The following is a 21717-nucleotide window of genomic DNA, read 5'->3' on the forward strand; positions in this document are numbered from 1 at the left end:
CTTTCTCTAGCATGGCAAGTGGGGGCCACTCTTCTTCGCAGTGTGCAGGCCTCTCACTATCGCGGCCTCTCTTGTTGCAGAGCACAGGCTCCAGACGCGCAGGCTCAGTAGTTGTGGCTCACGGGCCTAGTTGCTCCATGGCATGTGGGATCCCCCCAGACCAGGGCTCGAACCCGTGTCCCCTGCATTAGCAGGCAGATTCTCAACCACTGCACCACCAGGGAAGCCCTACAATGTTTATCTTTAAAGATGCTCACATTCTCACACTGTGATAGGCATATGGGAATTGAGTCTAACTGAAGGAATAGATTTACATTTCATACACTAAGAACATTGTTCACTGAGAACACTATTTAAATTCTCTTCCATCTTTTTTTTTTTAAAGAGAAAGTATAGTTGAATTTGTGTAAATTAAGCCACTTCACTGACTCAAACTCTTTCTAACCTATTTCACACAGCTTTATCCAATCCTGGAACTGACCCAAGATATTCATGACAGTCCCTACAAGTGCACTGGCTTCTTTTTTCTTAACCTCCTCGATCCTCTGCATCATTCATTAAAGTTTTTTATATCTTTCTTTGAAATTATTCCTCCATCTGGGTTCCATGGTATTAGCCTGGTCCCTGGCTACTGCTGGTAGTTATTCCATCTCAACTTCACTGCCCTCATCCTCCTAAGCATTCTAACCTGCAGGTACCTAAAGCTCAGGCATTGGCCTTCTCTTTACACCAGAAAAATATGCCATGTTTGGATTAAAGGCTGTTGATCCACAGGATAGGAAAAAAACCTTCACATCAACAAAAAGCCACAAAAGTACAAAGTAAATTAGCTGAGATCATTTTGGTTTTATATTGAAACATAAAAATCCTCTGCTTTTAAATAACTTTAAACTACAAAAGGAGAAAGGAAGAAAAAGGAAGAATTGAAGAGGAAAGGAAACAAGAGACAGTCATCCATGTATGGATATTAATTTCAATAATAAAGAATTGGGGCAAATATTTTATTCATTTGTATTATATTTCACACAACAACTGGTCTGCAACATATTAGAAATTTTAAAATAAAACTCCTCTTTGCCTAATAATAACTTCTCATCAGGTTATTATCTGATCCTATCTATCCAATCTAGTTTCAATTTCCTTAAATTCATCTTTCTCCAAGCTGGTCAAACTCCTTACTGTCCTTGTCCTTTCTATGTGGTAATTCTACCTTTGCTTTTTCTTTGCATTTACTTACTCATCCTGGACGTGTTCTCTGTGTTTTACAAAGCCTTCCAATCTAACTCTTGCTCTATTTCTAGAACTATATCTTGGTTAGTCCAATTATATTTAATCATCTTTTATACTCAGAGTAATATATGATTTTCTGACAGATTATAACTTATTTTAATAAGGCATTCTATTTTATTGATATATTTAGATGTAAACACAATTAGCAAAAATACTTAATAAGTCAAAGAGTGACATAACTAAACACAGGTCCTAACTAAACACAGATTTTGGAAAGTATGATCAGTCTTAAACTATCCAGGAAACTATCTTTTCATGACTATATTTCTTTCAGATGTGATGACAGAAATGCCCATCATAACAATACTTAAGTTCCTCACAGCACATATAGATATGAGACATGTATCATTGCAGTTATGTGCATATTGACTATCCACTCAGGGAACTTCTACTTGATTACTCCAGTGAGGTTCCATTTTTCTTTTCACTATTAGTTCTTTCTCCAATGCTTCATTGTCGTTAGGGTTTCACTTTGGCCTTGGTGTCTATCTGATCTTTCCTCTAGTAATTATATTAGCATTTTCCTCTGGTGTTCCAGAGATCCTACACAGAATTCAGTCATTTTTACAGATCAAAAATTTTTTAATTTCTTTTCTTAAATTATTTTTTATTGAAGTATACTTGATTTAAAGTGTTGTGTTAATTCCAGGTGTATAGCAAAGTGATTCCATTTTTTTCAGATTCTTTTCCCATATAGGTTATTACAAAATATCAAGTATAGTTCCCTGTGCTATACAGTAAGTAGGTCCTTGCTGTTTATCTATTTTCTATATAGTAGTGTGTATCTGTTAATCCCAGACTCCTAATTTAAACCTCCCCCCACTTTCCCCTTTGGTAACCATAAGTGTGTTTTCTAGGTCTGAAGGGTATTTCTGTTTTGTAAATAAGTTCATTTGTATCAAAAATATTTTAGATTTCTTTATGTAGATAATAAACTCTAAGAAACACATCAATTAGTGTAAATTATTGTATGTACCATGTTAGGTTCAAAATTAATGATGCATATAATATTATACCTTTCAGAAAAACTGAATTTTGCAAATGCTTAAATTGTATTATGTTCAGAAACACAGGTCTTATAATTACTTCTTATATGTCCCTCATCAGTGTCAACACTCAACAAGTGTGACATTCATTTGACTTTGAATGTTTAAATGATCACTGACTACAATGACTGCATAAAAATACACTTAAGACACATATATAGATGTTCTATAATTATAGATTATAAGTCCTCTTATACAACGACTACATTTTGCCAGGTAGTTAATTATTATTCCCTTGCTCTTAACTTTTTGGTATTCCCAAACTTCCATAAACTTATGGACCTCCTTAATTTTAAAGTGCTTTCACGTGTTATTTCCTTTCCTCAAAGCTTTCAAAACTGATGACCCCTCATGCCGCAGGATCCAAGAATAGCGCCACCCGAATTTTTAAAAAGAATTAAATTGCTAGTTTAATTTTAATGTTATATATAATTTATTTAAGTCTAGTTCTCTGAAAATCAGTAATTCACGTGTAATTAGTATAAGTGGTAACCGGGGTAAGAAAAATGTTAGAACAGCCCATTTCTAACAATTTTACATAAATAATTTTCTATAATACGAACTCTTTTCTTCTACATACAGTGTAAAACTCTTATTCAATAAATTCAGAATATCTCTGTGTGACTTAAGTCACTTGTTTACATAACAAAAATTTGTTAAGAGCCTGTGCTAGATGTTGTGGGAAGGAATCTAAGACAGGGTCTCTACTATAACCTTAGAACCTAGCTGAGAACAGAAGACATCTGAGCATGAAAAAAACTAATGACTTTAAGTATGCTTGAAAATAAAATAACATCCCTCATTCATTCTTTTAGTGAATGCAATGGGGTGATAACAGTGGGAAATGTGGTTAAATACACCTTAGAAAAGGTGAATAGTGATTACAGAAGTCAGAAAAGCAACATACCTAATTTAGCCATCTTTTCAGGGTGTTTTCTATTCTGAAAAGAATAAACTTTATTCCCACCATCTGTAGCAGAGCCATTTTTCAAGGATTCTGAAAGAAAAATGCAACATACATTTAGGAAAAATGGGTGAGGTTAATTAACAGGAAAAAAAAGACAGAATTTTAATAAAAATTTAGGATTTGTACCCCTCACTGTCTTGCACTAATGTTTAACAATACATATTTATAAATAAGATATTAAAAACACACAGTAGACTACGATACTGTTTACATAAATTTTAAAACACAGAAAACATGTTATTCACAGATACACAAAGATATATAAACAAACACAACAACAATAAAAAGCCCACTAAAGAACACTCCAGACTAGAGGGATATGCATTCAATTCATGATAGAAGTTGCTCCTGAGGAGGGAGGACAAAAGGGACTTTATTAGTTATGCTTCTTTCTTTTTTTTTTTTAATAAATTTATTTGTTTCATTTATTTTATTTTTGGCTGCGTTGGGTCTTCGTTGCTGCATGCGGGCTTTCTCTAGTTGTGGCGAGCGGGGGCTACTCTTCGTTGTGCTGCGCGGGCTTCTCATTGCAGTGGCTTTTCTTGTTGCAGAGCATGTGCTCTAGGAGTGTGGGCTCAGTAGTTGTGGCTCGTGGGCTCTAGAGCACAGGCTCAGTAGTTATGATGCACGGGCTTAGTTAACCCGTAGCATGTGGGATCTTCCCAGACGAGGGATCGAACCCACATCCCCTGCACTGGCAGGCAGATTCTTAACCACTGTGATGCCAGGGAAGTCCCCAAACCTTTAATGAGTTTATTAAAGTGCCAAACTTTCCGAAGTCAGTGTTTGCTCCCTTTATTGCTTAAGAGTTCCCATTGGTGTGTATATGCACGAACACTTGGTACTACCTAAACTCCTTAATCTTTGCCAATCTAGTGGGTACAAAATGAATCTCACGGGGAAAGGCATTTTAATTTCCTTTCCCTAGTCACTAATGGAAGCTTAACACCTTTTTACGGGTTTCTTATTTCCAGAAGAAGAAATATCTTCTCTATCCTGTGTCTTGTCTTTTCACTTCTTGATAATGTCATTCAATGAAGAGAAGTACTGGATTTTTAAAAAACAGACTATTTTTTAGAGCAGTTTTAGGTTCACAACCAACTCAAGTGGAAGGTACAGAGATTTCCCATGTATCTCCTGCCCTACATATCCACAGCCTCCCCCCATTAACAATATCTCACACCAGATGGTACATTTGTAAAACAAACAAACAAAATGAATAAATTAAAATTTAAAAACAAAAACAAAAAAAACAGAGTGGTACATTTGTTGGAATCAATGAACCTCTGTTGACACTTCATTATCACCCAGAATCCATAGTTTACATTACGGTTTACTCTTGCTGTTGTACATTCTATAGGTTTTGACAAAAGTACGATAACATGTATCCATCATTCTAGTATCATACAGAATGGACTCACTGCCTTAAAAATCCTCTGTACTCCATCTATTCATCCCTTCCTTACTCCTGACCCTTGGCAACCAATGTCTTCTTTTACTGTCTGTATAGTTTTGCCTTTTCCAGAATGTCATAGAGTTGGAATCATACAGTATGTAGCCTTTTCAGATTGACTTCTTTCATTTAGCAATATGCATTTAAGGCTCCTCCATATCTCTTCATAGACTGATAACTTATTATTTTTTTTAGCATTGAATAATATCCCACTGCAAGGATGTATCAGTTTATTTATCCTTGGTTGACTTCTTGGTTGCTTCTAAGCCTTGGCAATTATGAACAAAGCTGCTACAAACATCTGTGTGTGCAGGTTTTTGGGTGGACAAAAGATTTCAACTCATTTGAGTAAATATGAAGGAACACAACTGCTAGGTCACATGGTAAGAATATGTTTAGTTTGTAATAAACTGCCAAACTGTCTTCCAAGGAGCTGTACCATTTTGCATTCCCACTAGTAGTAAATGGGTTCTTGTTACTCCACATCTCTGTCAGCATTTGGTGGTGTCAATATTTTGGATTTTGGCCATTCTTTTTTTTTTTTTTTTTTAGTATTTTGTTTTTTTGATGTGGACAATTTTTTTTAGTCTTTATTGAATTTGTTACAATATTGCTTCTGTTTTCTGTTTTGGTTTTCTGGCTGTGAGCCATGTGGGATCTTAGCTCCCCGACCAGGGATCAAACCTATACCCCCCACATTGGAAGGTGAAGTCTTAGCCACTAGACCACCAGGGAAGTCCTGGATTTTGGCCATTCTAATAGATGTGTAGTGGTATCCCACTGTTGTCTGAATTGGCAATTCCTTAATGACATATAATGTTGAACATCTTTTCATATGCTTATCTGCCATCTGGGTATCTTCTTTGGTGAGATGTCCAGGTCCTTTGCTCATTTTTTAATCAGGTTGTTCATTTTCTTATTGTTGAGTTTTAAGAGCTCTTCGTATATTTTGGGTAACAGTTCTTTAATAGATATGTCTTTTGCTATATTTTCTCCTAGCTGTGGTTTGTCTTCTTGAGAAGTTCTGAATTTTAATTAGTTTAATTTGTCAATCTTTTCTTTTGATTACACATTTTTAAAGAAATTCTTCTATAAGACGAAAGCCATATTCTCCTATATTTTCTTGTAAAAGCATTTATAATTTGCTTTTCATGTGTAAATCTTTAATTAAGGTAATTAAGTTGTTTATGATGGCAGTTAGGAATCCAATTTCTTTTTTTTTTCTTTTTTTGCAGTACACGGGCCTCTCACTGTTGTGGCCTCTCCCGTTGTGGAGCACAGGCTCCGGACGCGCAGGCTCAGCGGCCACGGCTCACGGGCCTACCCGCTCCGCGGCATGTGGGATCTTCCCGGACCAGGGCACGAACCCGTGTCCCCTGCATTGGGTCCCCCTGCAGGCGGACTCTCAACCACTGCACCACCAGGGAAGCCCCCAATTTCTTTTTTTCATAAGGATAGTCAATTGTTCCAACACCATTTATTGACCAGTTCATCCTTAGCCTAGTGATCTCCAATGCTACTTCTATCATATATCTATAATATGCACATATGGATAAGTCTGTTTATGGAGAACTTGTTACTATAATTATGTAAATTAAATGTTTGGCACATAGACAAAATATGAATAAAAAATATCAAGTAGTTTCTATGTAAACTAAATTAAATGCTTTAGAAAGACTTGATAAAAGTTATTAACTAAAAGAACTGATTTCAAATTAGGTATGGATGAGAAACCATAAAAGATTTAAGAAAAAAACTGAAAAACATAAAAGCACACTACATTCAGACTGCATCAGAAGTGTCTTTAAATGATCAATCTAATGGAAGGAAATAAAACTTGAAATTCTAGATAATACACTATGGATATGCTATCTAAAAATACCCAAAACCAAAACCAAAAGGTGCTGCTGTTCTTCAACCAGCTGACTGGCAAATGTATATTTAAAGAAAAGACAATGATACATAAATATCTACATATATGTTTATATGTAAAACAAAATGTTTAGAGTATATAATTATTTTTATGATTTCCTTGTTCTGATATTTTGATAAATTGACCAATTAACAATGGCTCTAATCATACTGGCCAACAGGGATTTAGTATAATATATAAATAAAACTTTTTAATAGTTTTAAAATTACTCAAAATAGATAATACCAAAATAATTATGAACATACAATTCACAGAAGTTAAAATGGCTAATAAATAAAAGAAAAAATGTTTAATGCTGATGAGGGATCTTAATACTAGTTGATACAATCTTCCTAGAAAGTAATTTAGCAATATGTAAGCCTTATAAAGTTCATATACTTTTTTTTTTAAATTAAGTTCATATACTTTCACCAGTAATTCTATTTGAGGAATCTCTGATGAAAAAAATAAGACATCTGAACAAAGATTTATATTCAAGGGTAATCACTATGCATTAGTTATAATAATAAAAACTAAGAAATAATTCAGAAGTCTAACAGAGGAAACTATGTATTATTTATAGGTTAGAATATATTATTATTCAGTTACTAGAATTTTCTTTGTCCAGAGAATAATCTCTAAGAATTTAACAATATGTTAAATTTAGAAAGAAATAACACTACTACTTCACACGCATTGGGATGGCTATTATTAAAAAAAAAAAAAACGTGTTGGTGAGAATGTGGAGAAACTGGAACCCTTGTGCATTGTTGGTGGAAATGCAAAATGATGTAGTTGCTATGGAAAACAGTAAGGTGGTTCCTCAAAAAATTAAAAATAGAATTACCATATGATCCAGCAATTCCACTTCTGGGAATATTCCCAAAAGAATTCAAATCAAGATCTCACAGAGATATTTGTATACCCATGTTCCTAGTAGCATTATTACACTGTACAGCAAAGTGAATCAGCTATACATATACACATAGCCCCTCTTTTTTGGATTTCCTTCCCATTTAGGTCACCACAGAGCACTGAGTAGAGTTCCCTCTGCTATACAGTATGCTCTCATTAGTTATCTATTTTATACATAGTATCAATAGTGTATATATGTCAATCCCAATCTCCCAATTCATCCCATCCCCCCCACTTTCCCCCTTGGTATCCATGTTTGTTCTCTACATTTGCGTCTCTATTTCTGCTTTGCAAATAAGATCATCCTAGTAGCATTATTCACAATAGCCAAAAGGCTGAAGTAACCCAAATGTCCATCAACCGATAAATAGATAAACAAAATGTGGTATATACATACAATGCAATATTACTCAGCCTTGGAAAGGAAGGAAACTCAAAAAAAAAAAAAAAGGAAGTAAACTGACACTTGCTAAACATGTATGAACCTTGAGGACATTATGCTAAGTGAAATAAGGCAAACACAAAAAGACAAATAGTGTACAATTCCACTTATATGAGGTACCTAGAGTAGTCAAATTCATAGAGTCAAAGGAAGTAGAATGGTGGCTTCCAGGGGCTGGGGGAAGGGGGGACTGGGCAGTTGTTTAATTGAGTACAGAATTTCAGTTTTGTAAGATGAAAAGAGTTCTAGAGATCGGTTGTAAAATAATGTGAATATACTTAATACTGAACTATATACTTAAAAATGGTTAAGATGGTAAATTTTATATTAATGTATATCTTACCACAATATTTTTTACCACAATTTTAAAAAATAGATTTTTAATTTAACCACAATTAAAAATCTGACATCATCCTTAAGTTCAAAAATGGAACTCTGAATAAGGCTAAGTTAAAAATACTACGGATTGGGACTTTCCTGGTGGCACAGTGGTTAAGAATCCTCCTGCCAATGCAGGGGACACAGGTTCGAGCACTAACTAGTCTGGGACGATCCCACATACCGCAGAGCAACTAAGCCTGTGGGCCATAACTACTGAGCCTGCACTCTAGAGCCCACGAGCCACAACTACTGAAGCCCACACGCCTAGAGCCCATGCTCCGTAAAAAGAGAAGCCACCGCAATGACAAGTCCGCACACCACAAGGAAGAGTAGCCCCTGCTCACCGCAACTAGAAAAATAAATAAATAAAATTTAAAAAATACTACGGATGGACCACATATTTGTCTCAGAATTTTCTAACAGCCCACTTATAATCAATTAAAGAATTATTCTGTTCATAAAATTGAAAAACAGATCAATTGTTTAAGAGAAGCATCAATAAGACAAATTGCTCTTGAGGACACCTGTCTGATTGTTTGGGGGAGATCTTTCAGAAAACATTCTGTTTAATGCCTGAGATCACCTAGCACCTCCATGCAATGATTTTTCACCAGAGTGGATGGATTAATAGAATATAAGAGTTATGCCAGGTATGTCAAGATATGTGTTGCGGGCTTCCCTGGTGGCGCAGTGGTTGAGAGTCCACCTGCCTATGCAGGGGACACGGGATCGTGCCCCGGTCCGGGAGGATCCCACATGCCGCGGAGCGGCTGGGCCCGTGAGCCATGGCCGCTGGGCCTGTACGTCCGGAGCCTGTGCTCCGCAAGGGAAGAGGCCACAACAGTGAGAGGCCTGCATACTGCCAAAAAAAAAAAAAAAAAAAAAAAAAAAAAAAAAAAAAAAAAAGATATGTGTTGCTTATAAGAAGCAGCTTATACTTCAATAGTAAGTAAAGGGATTGATTAATAAAGTATTTAAAGGTCCTTGTTGAAAAGGTTTTTCCTTTTAAATATTCCTTAAGATTCTTTGTGAAATGTCTGTGTTTTAAAAGTAATGCTTAACAAGACTTCCCTGGTGTTCCAGTGGTTAAGACTCAGTGCTTCCACTGCAGGGGACACAGGTTCGATCGCTGGTTGGAGAACTAAGTAAGATGTGTGGCAAAAAAAAAAAATCCTTACTGTCCTCTGTTTGTAATTAAGGATTAGGCAGAAGCTTATTGTTCAGTATCTCAAATAAAGTTAAGCAAGATGGTAATAGATGTCACCTTTTCTTCCCTAGAGAAAACATTAAAAGAAAACTAAGAAAACTCTCCTTCCTACACCTTATCTGAAACACCACTCTCCACCCCTATACACATTGTGGCAAATAAGAAAAAACAAAACAAAATAGGAAAAGTCATGTTTGCAAGACTTAACTGTAAGTTACGGGCTCCTCTGTCGTACATGCCAATTGGCAAATGAACAGCCCCACTTCCTGCACTCGAGACAAACTTATGTGTGTGCATGTATGTGCAGACAGACAGATACACACCAAACTGTCAACAGGTCCATGTTCTTTTTTTAAAAATTAATTAATTAATTAATTTATCTTTGGCTGTGTTGGGTCTTCTTTGCTGCGCATGGGCTTTCTCTAGTTGCGGCGAGCGGAGGCTACTCCTCCTTGCAGTGAGTGGGCTTCTCACTGTTGTGGCTTCTCTTGTTGCAGAGCACGGGCTCTAGGCACGCAGGCTTCAGTAGTTGTGGTGCACGGGCTCAGTAGTTGTGGCTCGCCGGCTCTAGAGTGCAGGCTCAGTAGTTGTGGCGCACGGCCTTAGTTGCTCCACAGCATGTGGGATCTTCCTGGATTGGGCTCAAACCCGTGTCCCCTGCATTAGCAGGCAGATTCTCTTTTTTTCAGTTTACTTTTTTTTTTGATGGGAGTATAATTGCTTTACAATGTTGTGTTAGTTTCTGCTGTACAATGAAGTGGATCAGCTCTATGTATACATATATCCCCTCCCTCTTGGACCTCCCTCCCACCCCCACCCCACCCCCAATCCCACCCATCTAGGTCATCACAGAGCACTGAGCTGAGTCCCTGTGCTATACAGCAGGCTCCCACTAGCTATCTATTTTATGCGTGGTAGTGTATATATGTCAATCCTAATCTCCCAATTCATCCCACCCTCCCCTTCCCCTCTGTGTCTACATGTCCGTTCTCTACATCTGCGTCTCTATTCCTGCCCTGCAAATAGGTTCATCTGTACCATTTTTCTAGATTCCACATATATGCGTTAATATACGATATTTGTTTTTGTCTTTCTGACTTACTTCACTCTGTATGACAGACACTATGAACTTTTAAGAGACCATAGGTTAAACAACCACAAAAACAGCTTGGCCTTATCCAGTAAAGTTGAAGACACCCATATCTTATGACCCTGAAATTCCACTACTTGGGATATATTCTAGAAAAACTAGTACATGTGTATACCAGGATAGATGTATATTCATAGCAACATTGTTCCTGATAGCTAAATGGCAGGTGGATTCTTAACCACTGCGCCGCCAGGTAAGTCCCAGGTCCATGTTCTTAAAGCATGCATTCTCAACAGGAATAATACTGCTCCTGATGCAACGGAAATGGCTCTTGGTGGGAGGAGGGGGAGTGTGGAAAACATCTTAGATATTGCAATGGTCTGTTGCCCTCCAAAGAATCTTAGTACATAAAGAGATATACAGCATATATGTAGTATTAAAATTTCATGGGTGGGGGGTGATAAGGAGAAAAAGTCTAGAAAGGTTCCTTAGGGGTTAATAATTTTTAAAAGGTTGAGAAATACAGCTTTAAAGCAAAGTTCCCCAACCAGTGTGCAGAAATTAAAGACATGGGTTACAGGTGTGCTGAGTATTGATCCTCTCAGGCCTCTGAGGATGCAGTCAGGGCCTGCAGAAGGGGTGGGAACAGGGGTCAGAAGCCCAAGGCATTTATCCCTGGTCTGGAGCATTTTCCTCTTTTCTTTTTTCTTTTTTTTTCTTTGGCTGCACCAGGGATTGAACCTGGACCAGCAGTAAAAGCGCCAAGTCCTAACAACTGGACCACCAGGGAAATCCCAAATTTTCCTCTTTATTTCAGTGTGCCTCCAAATATCATTTGCTGTGGGTGCCGTTACAAGAAAGCACTGAGTTTCTACTACAGATACATATTACCATTACAATAAGAAACTATTTTAAAGAAAACACTTAGAAAACATATTGTTTGCAATCTGTTCTTAGGTCTAACACAATAGTCAAGAATCCAAAGTTCTATTCAGAATATGCCCTAAGGGCTTCCCTGGTAGCACACGTGGTTAAGAATCTGCCTGCCAATGCAAGGAACATGGGTTCGAGCCTTGGTCCAGGAAGATCCCACAGGCCGCAGAGCAACTAAGCCCGTGCGCCACAACTACTGAGCCTGCACTCTAGAGCCTGCAAGCCACAACTACTGAGCCCACGTGCCACAACTATTGAAGCCTACACGCCTACAGCCCATGCTCTGCAACAAGAGAAGCCACCACAATGAGAAGCCCGCACACGGCAACAAAGAGTAGCCCCCGCTCGCCACAACTAGAGAAAGCCTGCGTGCAGCAACAAAGACCCAACACAACCAAAAGTAATAAATAAATAAATAAATAAATAAATAACAAGAATATGCCCTGTCCAGTAAGCCTACTGAGGGACAATGGTTGTTTTTTGTTTGTTTTTAATTTATTTTTTTAAGATGTTGGGGGTAGGAGTTTATTAATTAATTAATTTTTGCTGTGTTGGGTCTTCGTTTCTGTGCGAGGGTTTTCTCTAGTTGTGGCAAGCGGGGGCCACTTGTCATCGCAGTGTGTGGCCCTCTCACTATCGCAGTCTCTCTTGTTGCAGAGCGCAGGCTCAGTAGTTGTGGCTCACGGGCCTAGTTGCTCCGCAGCATGTGGGATCTTCCCAGACCAGGGCTCGAACCCGTGTCCCCTGCATTAGCAGGCAGATTCTCAACCACTGCGCCACCAGGGAAGCCCAATGGTTGTTTTTTATATCATATCATTTAACACTGGGAACAAATCCAGAAACAGTATCACTCAAGAGGTGACAAAAAGGTTGGGAGTAGTCATAGTGGCCATTTATAAGTCAAATATGAGAGAGTAAAAGACATGTACATGAGGGAGACAGGTGGCATAGAACAGAATTGATGCACAGAGATGACATGAGGGAGACCAGGAGATATGTGAAAGCAAAGTCCCTCATTTCTTAACACGCTCCCAGCTCCAATGCCCCTAGTGCCCAACAATACTGAATTTTTTCCTTGATCTTTATTTTTTTAAGTCAACTTGAGTAGGTCTATGCTCCTTGCACCCTAATATAAATTTGTGCTCTTTGAGCCCTAAGTTAAGTAAATTATAATCCAAGAGTAGGATTTTTTAAGCACAGTCTGGCAGGAATCTGGCTTAGGTGTAAAAAAACATAACACCAGCATGCCTAGGTTGGAACACATTACTTCTTGGAATCTTCCTTCTAACTATTTCTGTAAAGAAGATCAAGTTAATAATAAAGTGACTTGCTTTATGAAATTATTTCAAATTAGTTAAAAGTAGAGATATCTTAAAAAAACAACTTTAGAGTGCTTGGTCTGTAGACTATCTTTCTAAAAATATTTAAGCACCAGATTGGTTTTTAAAAAAACGAAAGAAAAAAAAAAGAACTATGTATAGATTAAAAAACGTACAGTAGAAACTCAGTGCTTCCAACCTTTCCAACTGTAGAGAAAAAGTCTGAAGCGATGCTCTTCTTTTTTCTTTTTTTAAAATTTATTTATTTTATTTATTTATTTTTGGCTGTGCTGGATCTTCACTGCTGGGCACGGGCTTTCTCTAGTTGCAGAGAGTGGGGGCTAGTCTTGGTTGCGGTGCGCGGGCTTCTCATTGCGGTGGCTTCTCTTGTTGTGGAGCCCGGGCTCTAGGTGCACGGGCTTCAGTAGTTGTGGTGCACGGGCTCAGCAGTTGTGGCTCATGGGCTCTAGAGAGCAGGCTCAGTAGTTGTGGCGCATGGGCTTAGTTGCTCCACGGCATGTGGGATCTTCCCGGACCAGGGCTCGAACCTGTGTCCCCTGCACTGGCAGGCGGATTCTTAACTACTGCGCCACCAGGGAAGCCCTGAAGTAATGCTCTTCTGATGAGAAATAAAATAATATAGCACACCACATAAAAAGTTTTGGAGGTGGATGATGGTGATGGTAGCACATTATGAATGTATTTAATATAACTGGACTGTACACTTAAAAATGGTAAAGATGGTAAATTTTATGTTATGGGTATCTTACAATTTAAAAAATTGGGAAAGGGACTTCCCTGGTGGTCCACTGGGTAAGACTGTGTGCTCCCAGTGCAGGGGGCCTGGGTTAGATCCCTAGTCAGGGAACTAGATCCCACATGCCAAAACTAAGAGTCCACATGCTACAACTAAGAAGTCTGCATGCGGCAACTAAGAGCCCACATGCCACAACAAAGATCCTGCATGCCACAACTAAGACCTCGCGCAGCCAAAATAAATTAAAAAGAAAAAAAAAATTGTAGCACAATGTTGCCTAACCTACCAGACTACTTTTATGTATCCTGCAAAGCAATTTCGGCCACTCACAGAAATATGAGCGTACACTCCCAACTCCAACAACCACCACGCCCCTCACCCCACAAATACCTTGAACATGGCGTCCTAAAACTTCCACATAGTTCTGATCTTTTAAAACTTCCTGGTCATCTTCCTCCAAATCATATTCTGGCTTCTTTATTATTTTTTTTGTGTTGACCAAAAGCTGGGCTCTCTCCTTTTTTATTTTAGCTCCTATAAGAACATCCAAAGAATCAGAACATGACAGGTATAAATTCTTTCTAAACACTACATTTAAATAAATAAATTATACTATTATATTGTCATTACTTAAAAGCTGGAAAAAAATTCAGTGTTTTCTCTTTGATTCAAGTACAGATCTCTCTTCCACAGTTTATAAGTTAAAAAAACAAAACCTTTAAATTATATATTTTGGGGGGTCAAAATAACTATACATTTTAATTACAATGGGTAGTTATCACTTACCACCACTACTGAGCATTTCACATTAGATGAGGCTTTATTATTTTTAATTTTCAGTACATTTTGAATGGAATAAACTAAAAATTAAGGTTTATTTGCAGTCTTACTAGATCAAATATTCTGTGCTGTATTTTCAAAATAGAAGATTAAATTATTTTTAAAAGTGAAATAATACATAACCATTATATAAGCATCCCTTCAACTGTATAATCATTCAGTACCTCCTTCTCTATCAAGAATGTGATTAAGAACATCATCATCTCCCACAAACTGAACCTGCAACATCTTGTCTTCCTTTGATTCCAGCTTGCTCATCATTGCCAACCTAAACAAAAGCAATGAAGCACTCAAAAGTGATGAAAAATTCGTATCAACAGCCAAATAAACATTCACATAATGAATACATGTATTTGCATAAAAGTTTTAAAAGTCTTTAAGTATGAAAAATACATTGTCATTATTGTATCGATATTGTGTTTTTGATAATAAGTAACTCAATTCTTTATCTGAAAAATGGAAGAGAGGAAGAAGTGCCTGAGATTAGGAAAAAGCCAAATCCAATCAAGGCAACTAAAATATAATGACAAGAAAACAATTCTGCCTGTAAAGAAAGCTCTAACCAATATACAGAATAACAACATTATTAGAAAGGGGGAGGTTAATACATGAGAGTTTAGAAAAGGGGCAGCCAAACAAAGAATAATGGTTTGGTGGATTTTCATATCTGTTCGCTAGAAAGATATAGTCCACTGGGGGAAGTCTGTGTGCTTCACTGGTGTACCAAGACTGGATCAAATAATTTTCAAGCATCTCCCTTTACTATTAAATTGCATGCTCACCAAACAACTTGACAATCATGAATATGGCTTTCTAGGTATCTTGGTAACTAAAGAGTAAGCATGAATCTTTCCAGTACTTTAGAATCAGTTCTTCACTGAACAAATTTCGGATTTGGCAAACAAAAGTTTGATCAACTCTGGCTACGCTGACAAAATTTAGTTTCAGAACTTATAATGCTAATGCCTGAAACAAATAAACGATTCCAACTAGTTGTCAGCTAATCAGTTTACTCAAAAAATGAATTTTTTTCTCTCTTCTCTCTCTCATAAATCCTATTTATGCCTTTTCCCCTGACAAGAGGATCTACTGATTGAGTCCCCCATGAGTCAGTTATCTGCATGCAGATAACTCACTAAATGTTGCCAAGTTTTCTTTTGTAACTAGCACACTTAAATGATTTGTCTCAGTTTTCATTTACCTTTAAAGGTACTACATATTCTGCAGCTGGGAAATTCAAGTAGAGTCACCTGTAACTGGAAAAAGAACTCAGTCAGGCCAGCTAACAGGAAAACGACAGCAACCAAAGAAGTTCATGAGTTTTAACAACCAAGATGAGTAGATAAAGGCAGATCTTAGAAAGCCAAAGTTGTTATGATGGCACAGTAAAGGGCAAAATGACCATTACCATTTTGGCCAGGGAGCCTCAGAGACTGACAAGATCTAACTTGTGGGGGCAAGTAGGTGGAGGGAGGCCAAAATGTGAGCACTTACTATGTGCTAGACACTCTTCTCAATATTCTATATGTATTCTCATTTAATCCTCACAACAATTCCATTAGGTTTATACTCTGTGTACAAAGATTATACTTCATCTATAATTTATATGGCCACTGCCAGTAGAACATATCCATTTGGACCAACCTCCTAGTCATGATACTGCTTCTTATTATGGGGAACTGGGTGTATTAGAGAAGAAGTTTAATGCATCTATGTGACATTTATACAAAATTAAGAAACACAACTTCTTTCTATCTGTATAAAATAAAGTTTTTTAAGGGGCTGTTTGTCAGGCACTGTGTTAGGCACTTTTATGTATACCAGATCAATAAATCCTCAGATTCTCTGAGATGGTTAAAATATATTTAATTCCCCTAATTTACAGATGAGTAAACTGAGGTTAAAGATTAAATTACTCCTTCAAATTCACACAATTAGAAAGTGTGTTAGGGCTGAAACCCAAGTTTAACTAATTCCAAAGACCCTGATCATTTTATTAAATGACACAACTTCTCCTGCCATTAAATACAAACCTGTTATCCTAAATGCTTGTCTTGACCTCTGGAAACTATTCATAATATGTTTAGTCATTCTCCCACACAGCGGTTCAAATATCCAAGAACTTCTACAGTTCCTCTAGGTTTCTAGTTCATTAGGTTAAACATCACTAGTTCTATCAAGCATACTTTTAAGAGCAGCATAGGCTACATTATTTAAAACTACATACTGCTGTGTTCTACAAAGGATTTGAAGCAATAACAATAAGCAGTGCAATACAACAAATGATAAACTATACACACTAATAGGGAATCTGGGTCAGGGAAAATATAAAGGCAGAACATAAAATCACACAAAGAATTTGGGCTCTTAGCTTCCTGGCAATCAAAAGGAGTAAAGGTCAGTTACATTACCTCTTATTAGCAAAAGTTTAGTAGTCCCTTCAGGGGGAAAAAAAAGATTTTCAAGGAAAATTTAAAAACAAATATTCTAGACAACTTAATATTGTCCTAGGCAATTTCCGTACGGTATTTTATGTAAGAATTGTCTGGACAGAGGCAGCCTAACTTAGTCTTGTTTGTAGGCAAAAGCATTTATACGTAATTTTCTTTTCTAGATATTAAGGGCATCTTATTATACAGTACAGAATTTAAAAACTGAAATTTCTACAAAAACCTTGAAAGAAACCTTTCCTTCCTTCTTCTCCAACATTTTCTGAAAACAAAAACAAAAAAACCCCAGTACAATCGCATAATAAAATGAAAATATTTAGTGACCACTTACTCTTCAAGGCACTGTCTTGGTGCATACTTTTAAGTAGACTCTTTTCAAGGAGTTAACAAGGTAATACAGCAGCACCAAATGAGCAGTTACCACAATACACTCTCCTTTGAGAGCAAATAAAAGATTTGCTACAATTTAAAAAAAAACATAATCCTTTAAAAAAAGAAGGTGGTATAGTTTAGTGGCTATGCACCAATTTTAATACCAGATAAACCTGGGTTCCGATCTTAACTCCACACTTACAACTGTGTGACTCTGGACAAAGTTGTGACGATTAAATGAGACCATGTGCTTGGCCTATGAAAATGCTAACTAGGTTCCTTACTACAGGTATTTTTACTTTAAATTGCAACTTAACCATGCAGATCTCTTATACAACTCCATATCCCAACTAATGTCTGACGAAATAAAATTCATATTTTATGGCAAGACGATTTAAACATATTTAAATATAAACATAAAATTTTTCTTTGCCTACTTGGGCCTCCTCCCTCCACTTTAGTGTGTATTGCGCATCTGCATTAACCAGACCTCTTTAGGAGATAACTTCCTTCTTATCTTGTAAGGGGCCAGCATGACCCATGACCCACTCTTTGCTTTGTATGTGTAGATTTGGATTGTGTAAACTGTCAATAATATGCCATTTAATGTACAGCCCACAGTCTCAAAAACATCTAACAGTGCTTTGACTTCTAACAAACGGAACAGTTCTTAGAGCTTTCTGAGAGGCTGTTCTCAGAGTTATAACCCTGTTTGGCTCAAATAAAATTTTCCACTTCTTTCTTAGATCGACTACTGATCAATTTTCGTCAGCACATCTAACAGAAAAAAGTGCTCAATAAATGTTGAATGAATGATGCCCATTTAATGTGCAGTGCCATCACACAAAGCTGTAGGGCCATGCTATTTTTCTTCAGATTGCAATTGAACTACGGGAAGGTGTAGTGGTTCTATTAGGATTTCAGCTGTAAAGCGAAAAGTACTGCATCAGCTTGTTTTAACTTAAAAAGCTCTACCAAAGGAGCCTGGTTTATCAACATTTTACAACCAAGCACTGTCCCAGGGTGACTGTATTCAGTTAGGATTCATTTGGTGCTTCCAGGCTGGGATGACATCAAAGGGTTCTCGCTCCAGTGGTAGTTCTGGGACAAGATCTCTTCCTCCTCAGCCCTCATTGTACCTGTTCCTCTCCCAGGACACCTTACTACTTTCGGTATGGATTTTTACAGTTCTCCCTCTGCACGCGGAAGGCTCATCATGCCGGAAAACAGATACGTTGGGAACAGACACCCCTTGCACAGAAGGCCCATCACTACTGGACAGGGGAACGGTCTTTAAAGAGGGAGCCTCTCACCCCAACAAGTATTTACTGACTTCGGTCTGGGCCTCGCGCAACTGACCAGCTGGCCGTTCTCGGCCAGCCGAGGGTCCTCAGGGTAGCGGGGCCGGAGGCAGCCTGGGGAGGGCAGAGAGGGAGGCGCAGCGACGCTGCCCGGAGTGCCGAGGTGAAGGTCGGGGACTGGGTGCACCTGGACTCACCTCACAAGCCCCGAGCTAAGCAGGAGAGGGAGGCAAGCTGCCCCGCCGCCCAACCACGCACCGCCAGGTCTCCGGGTGGCGCGGCTGCGGTCGCCTCGTACCTGCCGGACGCTACCCCGCTGAATCGTCGCCGCTGGAAAAGCGGCTTCGGCCCCAGCGGGAAAGGCCAATTCTTTTAGGCAGTGCAGAAGTAGGGTCGCGGGGTCGCGGGGTCGAGCAGGTCCGCTCCGGAGGCCGGCGAGTGGGGCGGGGGATGGGCAGCCTCCCTCCTTCACACCGAATCTCCCGCCCTGCTCAGGAGGCGGAGCCCCAGGGAGCCAATAGGAAGTGGCGTTGGCTGAGAGCGATGGCTCTGCCCGCCAGTCGGCGCCGGTCTGATGGCCTCGCCCACAAGAAACCCGAAGAAAACGAATCCCTAAGCACTGGGTTCTGGGCTTTGCTTTTCCTCTTTCCGTTTCCGGTGAAGGGAGAAGGAAGTGTTGGTTAGATCTGAGGAAACTGGAGGAGTTGGAGTGGGCTGAGTGGGCTCTGTGGCTTGACGCAATCTTGAAAGTGTTCATTGGTTTCTCTTTACACCTTTGACGCAATCTTGAAAGTGTTCATTGGTTTCTCTTTATACCTTCTTTTGAGGAAAAAGATAATGGGAATGAATTTGAGTTTATTTATTTATTTATAACGTTACCTCATTTGGCGTGAAAGGTAGGATCAAGTGCATCTCAGGGGTTTGGGGTGGGGAGGCGGGGAGCAATGCTCTCTAGTAAGAAGAGAATTTTGGCTGGGGCACTGAATGTGGAGATGGGAATCAGACTGCTAATAGGATGAAGAGACAGGGAAAATAGAAGGAATAGATGCAGAGAAAGCTGAGGAAAAAGATAATGAGGAAGAAAAAGAATGAACCTGCTGGAGTAACAGTGTCACCCACTAATAATACGATTTTATTTGGATTCATTCATTCATTCAAAACAAAACCTGCGTACAAGATAATAACGTTACACTTTTGAGCGAGCTGAGCACGGTCTCTGCCCTCACAGTAGATCCTATAGGGGAAGATACTGAATAGACAGTATAGAGAAAAATGCTACGATTTGGGAAGTCCAGTGTTTATCGAACCACTGGCAGTAGTATCTAATTGAAGTACAGCAAGATTCAGGAACAATTTTCTTGGAAGAAGAGATATTTAAACTGAAACCTGAGGACTGAGTAGCTTTAAGCCAGAAAAAGAGGAGGGGTAAAGTTTTCCAGGTAGAAGGCCCAAATCAATATAGTGGGTGTATAAAGAGGCAAGTGCCACAAGTGCCAACGTTGGATCTGTTGTTATGAAGGGCTAGTTTGGCCCTTAGGGCACTAGTCAGATTTGTATTGAAAGATCATTCTGGATAAAGGAGGTAAAATGTGGGAGCAGAGGGAAGGAAGAGACAGATGGAGTCACACCATTTTGGAAGCTGTTTAGGACATCAGATTGGGAAATGGAAATGGTTGTAGCCTGGATAGCTCAGTATTCCATTTTGTTTAGCAGGATTTAAGAAAACAAAAGAGAAAGGTAATTTTCTGTACATTGGAGATAAAGAATTTGGGGGACTGAGTAGAGAGAAGATGAAAGAAAATGTAGCCAACAGTTAACAGTGAAGTGCTTGAAAAGTTCTTAAAAATGTGAAGATCTGGGAATATTTAATATTCAACTAATATGTTCTTTATGTTTCTATGATGTAAACTCTCTTCCATCTCCCCTTCCAATCTTCACTAAACTCTTCTGCAAAGTCAGAGGACTTGGTGTGAGCAGTGGGTTTTGATTTTGTTTTTAATGGTATATGTGTGGAAAATAGAGGGAAGGAGCTGAGTTTCCCTTCTAGATTGATACTAGGCTAGATAAAAACAAAGAGCCATACCATTCAGAACGGAGATCCAGAATTCAGAAGTGGAAGTTGAAGATAGAGGTGATCATAAAATGGCAACTCCTGCATGTATTCACACACATTTTGTGTAGAACATTAGAACATTAGATTTTTCCAAGAGAAAGAGAGGACCAAGTCAATTTTGTGTATATCTTAAGGGGGTAGAGATGCCAGCAGTTAATTGGGTTATAGTTTGAAATTTAGGGCTAGGCTTTAAAAGTCTCTAATAGAATCTGATTAAACATAGTGAATTGAACACTGTCTTGAAATCCCACTAAAATAACAGAGTCAAAAATATTTTTTTGAAGTATAAACATACACACAAAAGAACAGGAAAGGAAGTGAGATAAGTTAATAAAATTTTGGAAGATGTATAGTGATCAGGCAAAGCAGAGTAAGCTGAAACCCAGGCCAGCAAAGGATGACGACAATAAGTCTGTTCCTGTCCCAGAACTCCAGTTAGTCTCAGGAATTAGTGTACAGGAACCTCTGAAGTCAGAAGAGGAGAATGGGACTGAGAACTGGAGAAATGGTCAAAGTCTGAAACAAGGAACAATTAGATCCTACATCTCTTGTCATACTTAGCATAATAGCAGGCGTTTACAAGGTGAACCAGAGGATTGAGACTCAACAGAGTAGAAATGAGAAGTCATACTGAGTTTGGGGGTGGGGGTGGAACTGGAAGATTATGTGGGAGACTAGGAATTTTCTCTTGTTTGGCTCCCAGAGCACTGGCAACTAATCATTTATTTAAACACTTCTTCTTCAGAAGACTGATCAGAAGATGAGGAGGCCCCAGTGGGAAAAGCCAGTTGATCTGTTGATCCACATTGAAACCTGCTAGCTGATAATCCCTGCCCCTGCAGGCAGACTTTCCAGTCAATTTTTGCTTCACCAAACTTGAATAAAGCCTCAACTCTGAAAGAGACAGAACAAATAGACCAGGAGCAAAA

At 38.5% G+C, this 21717-nt stretch overlaps 1 protein-coding gene across 4 annotated transcripts in view; it reads right to left on the reverse strand.

The window, feature by feature from the left end:
- The window catches only part of ORC2 (origin recognition complex subunit 2), a 54671-nt gene extending 35514 nt beyond the window's left edge, over positions 1-19157 (reverse strand). The window contains exons 1-5 of one of the 4 annotated variants that reach the window (XM_033430252.2): positions 18873-19012; positions 15754-15808; positions 14717-14820; positions 14103-14246; positions 3244-3333 (exon numbers count right to left, since the gene is read on the reverse strand). In XM_033430252.2, coding sequence (XP_033286143.1) covers positions 3244-3333; positions 14103-14246; positions 14717-14813 — 331 coding nt within the window. In that variant the 5' untranslated portion in view covers positions 14814-14820; positions 15754-15808; positions 18873-19012. Of the gene's footprint in view, positions 1-3243; positions 3334-14102; positions 14247-14716; positions 14821-15753; positions 15809-18872 lie in introns of all 4 variants that reach the window. The other 3 variants (XM_033430254.2, XM_033430246.2, XM_033430240.2) reach the window with 3 other exon arrangements.
- Positions 19158-21717: the final 2560 nt, after the last annotated feature.

The sequence above is a fragment of the Orcinus orca genome, chromosome 7 (genome assembly GCF_937001465.1).
Source record: "Orcinus orca chromosome 7, mOrcOrc1.1, whole genome shotgun sequence".
NCBI lineage: Eukaryota > Metazoa > Chordata > Mammalia > Artiodactyla > Delphinidae > Orcinus > Orcinus orca.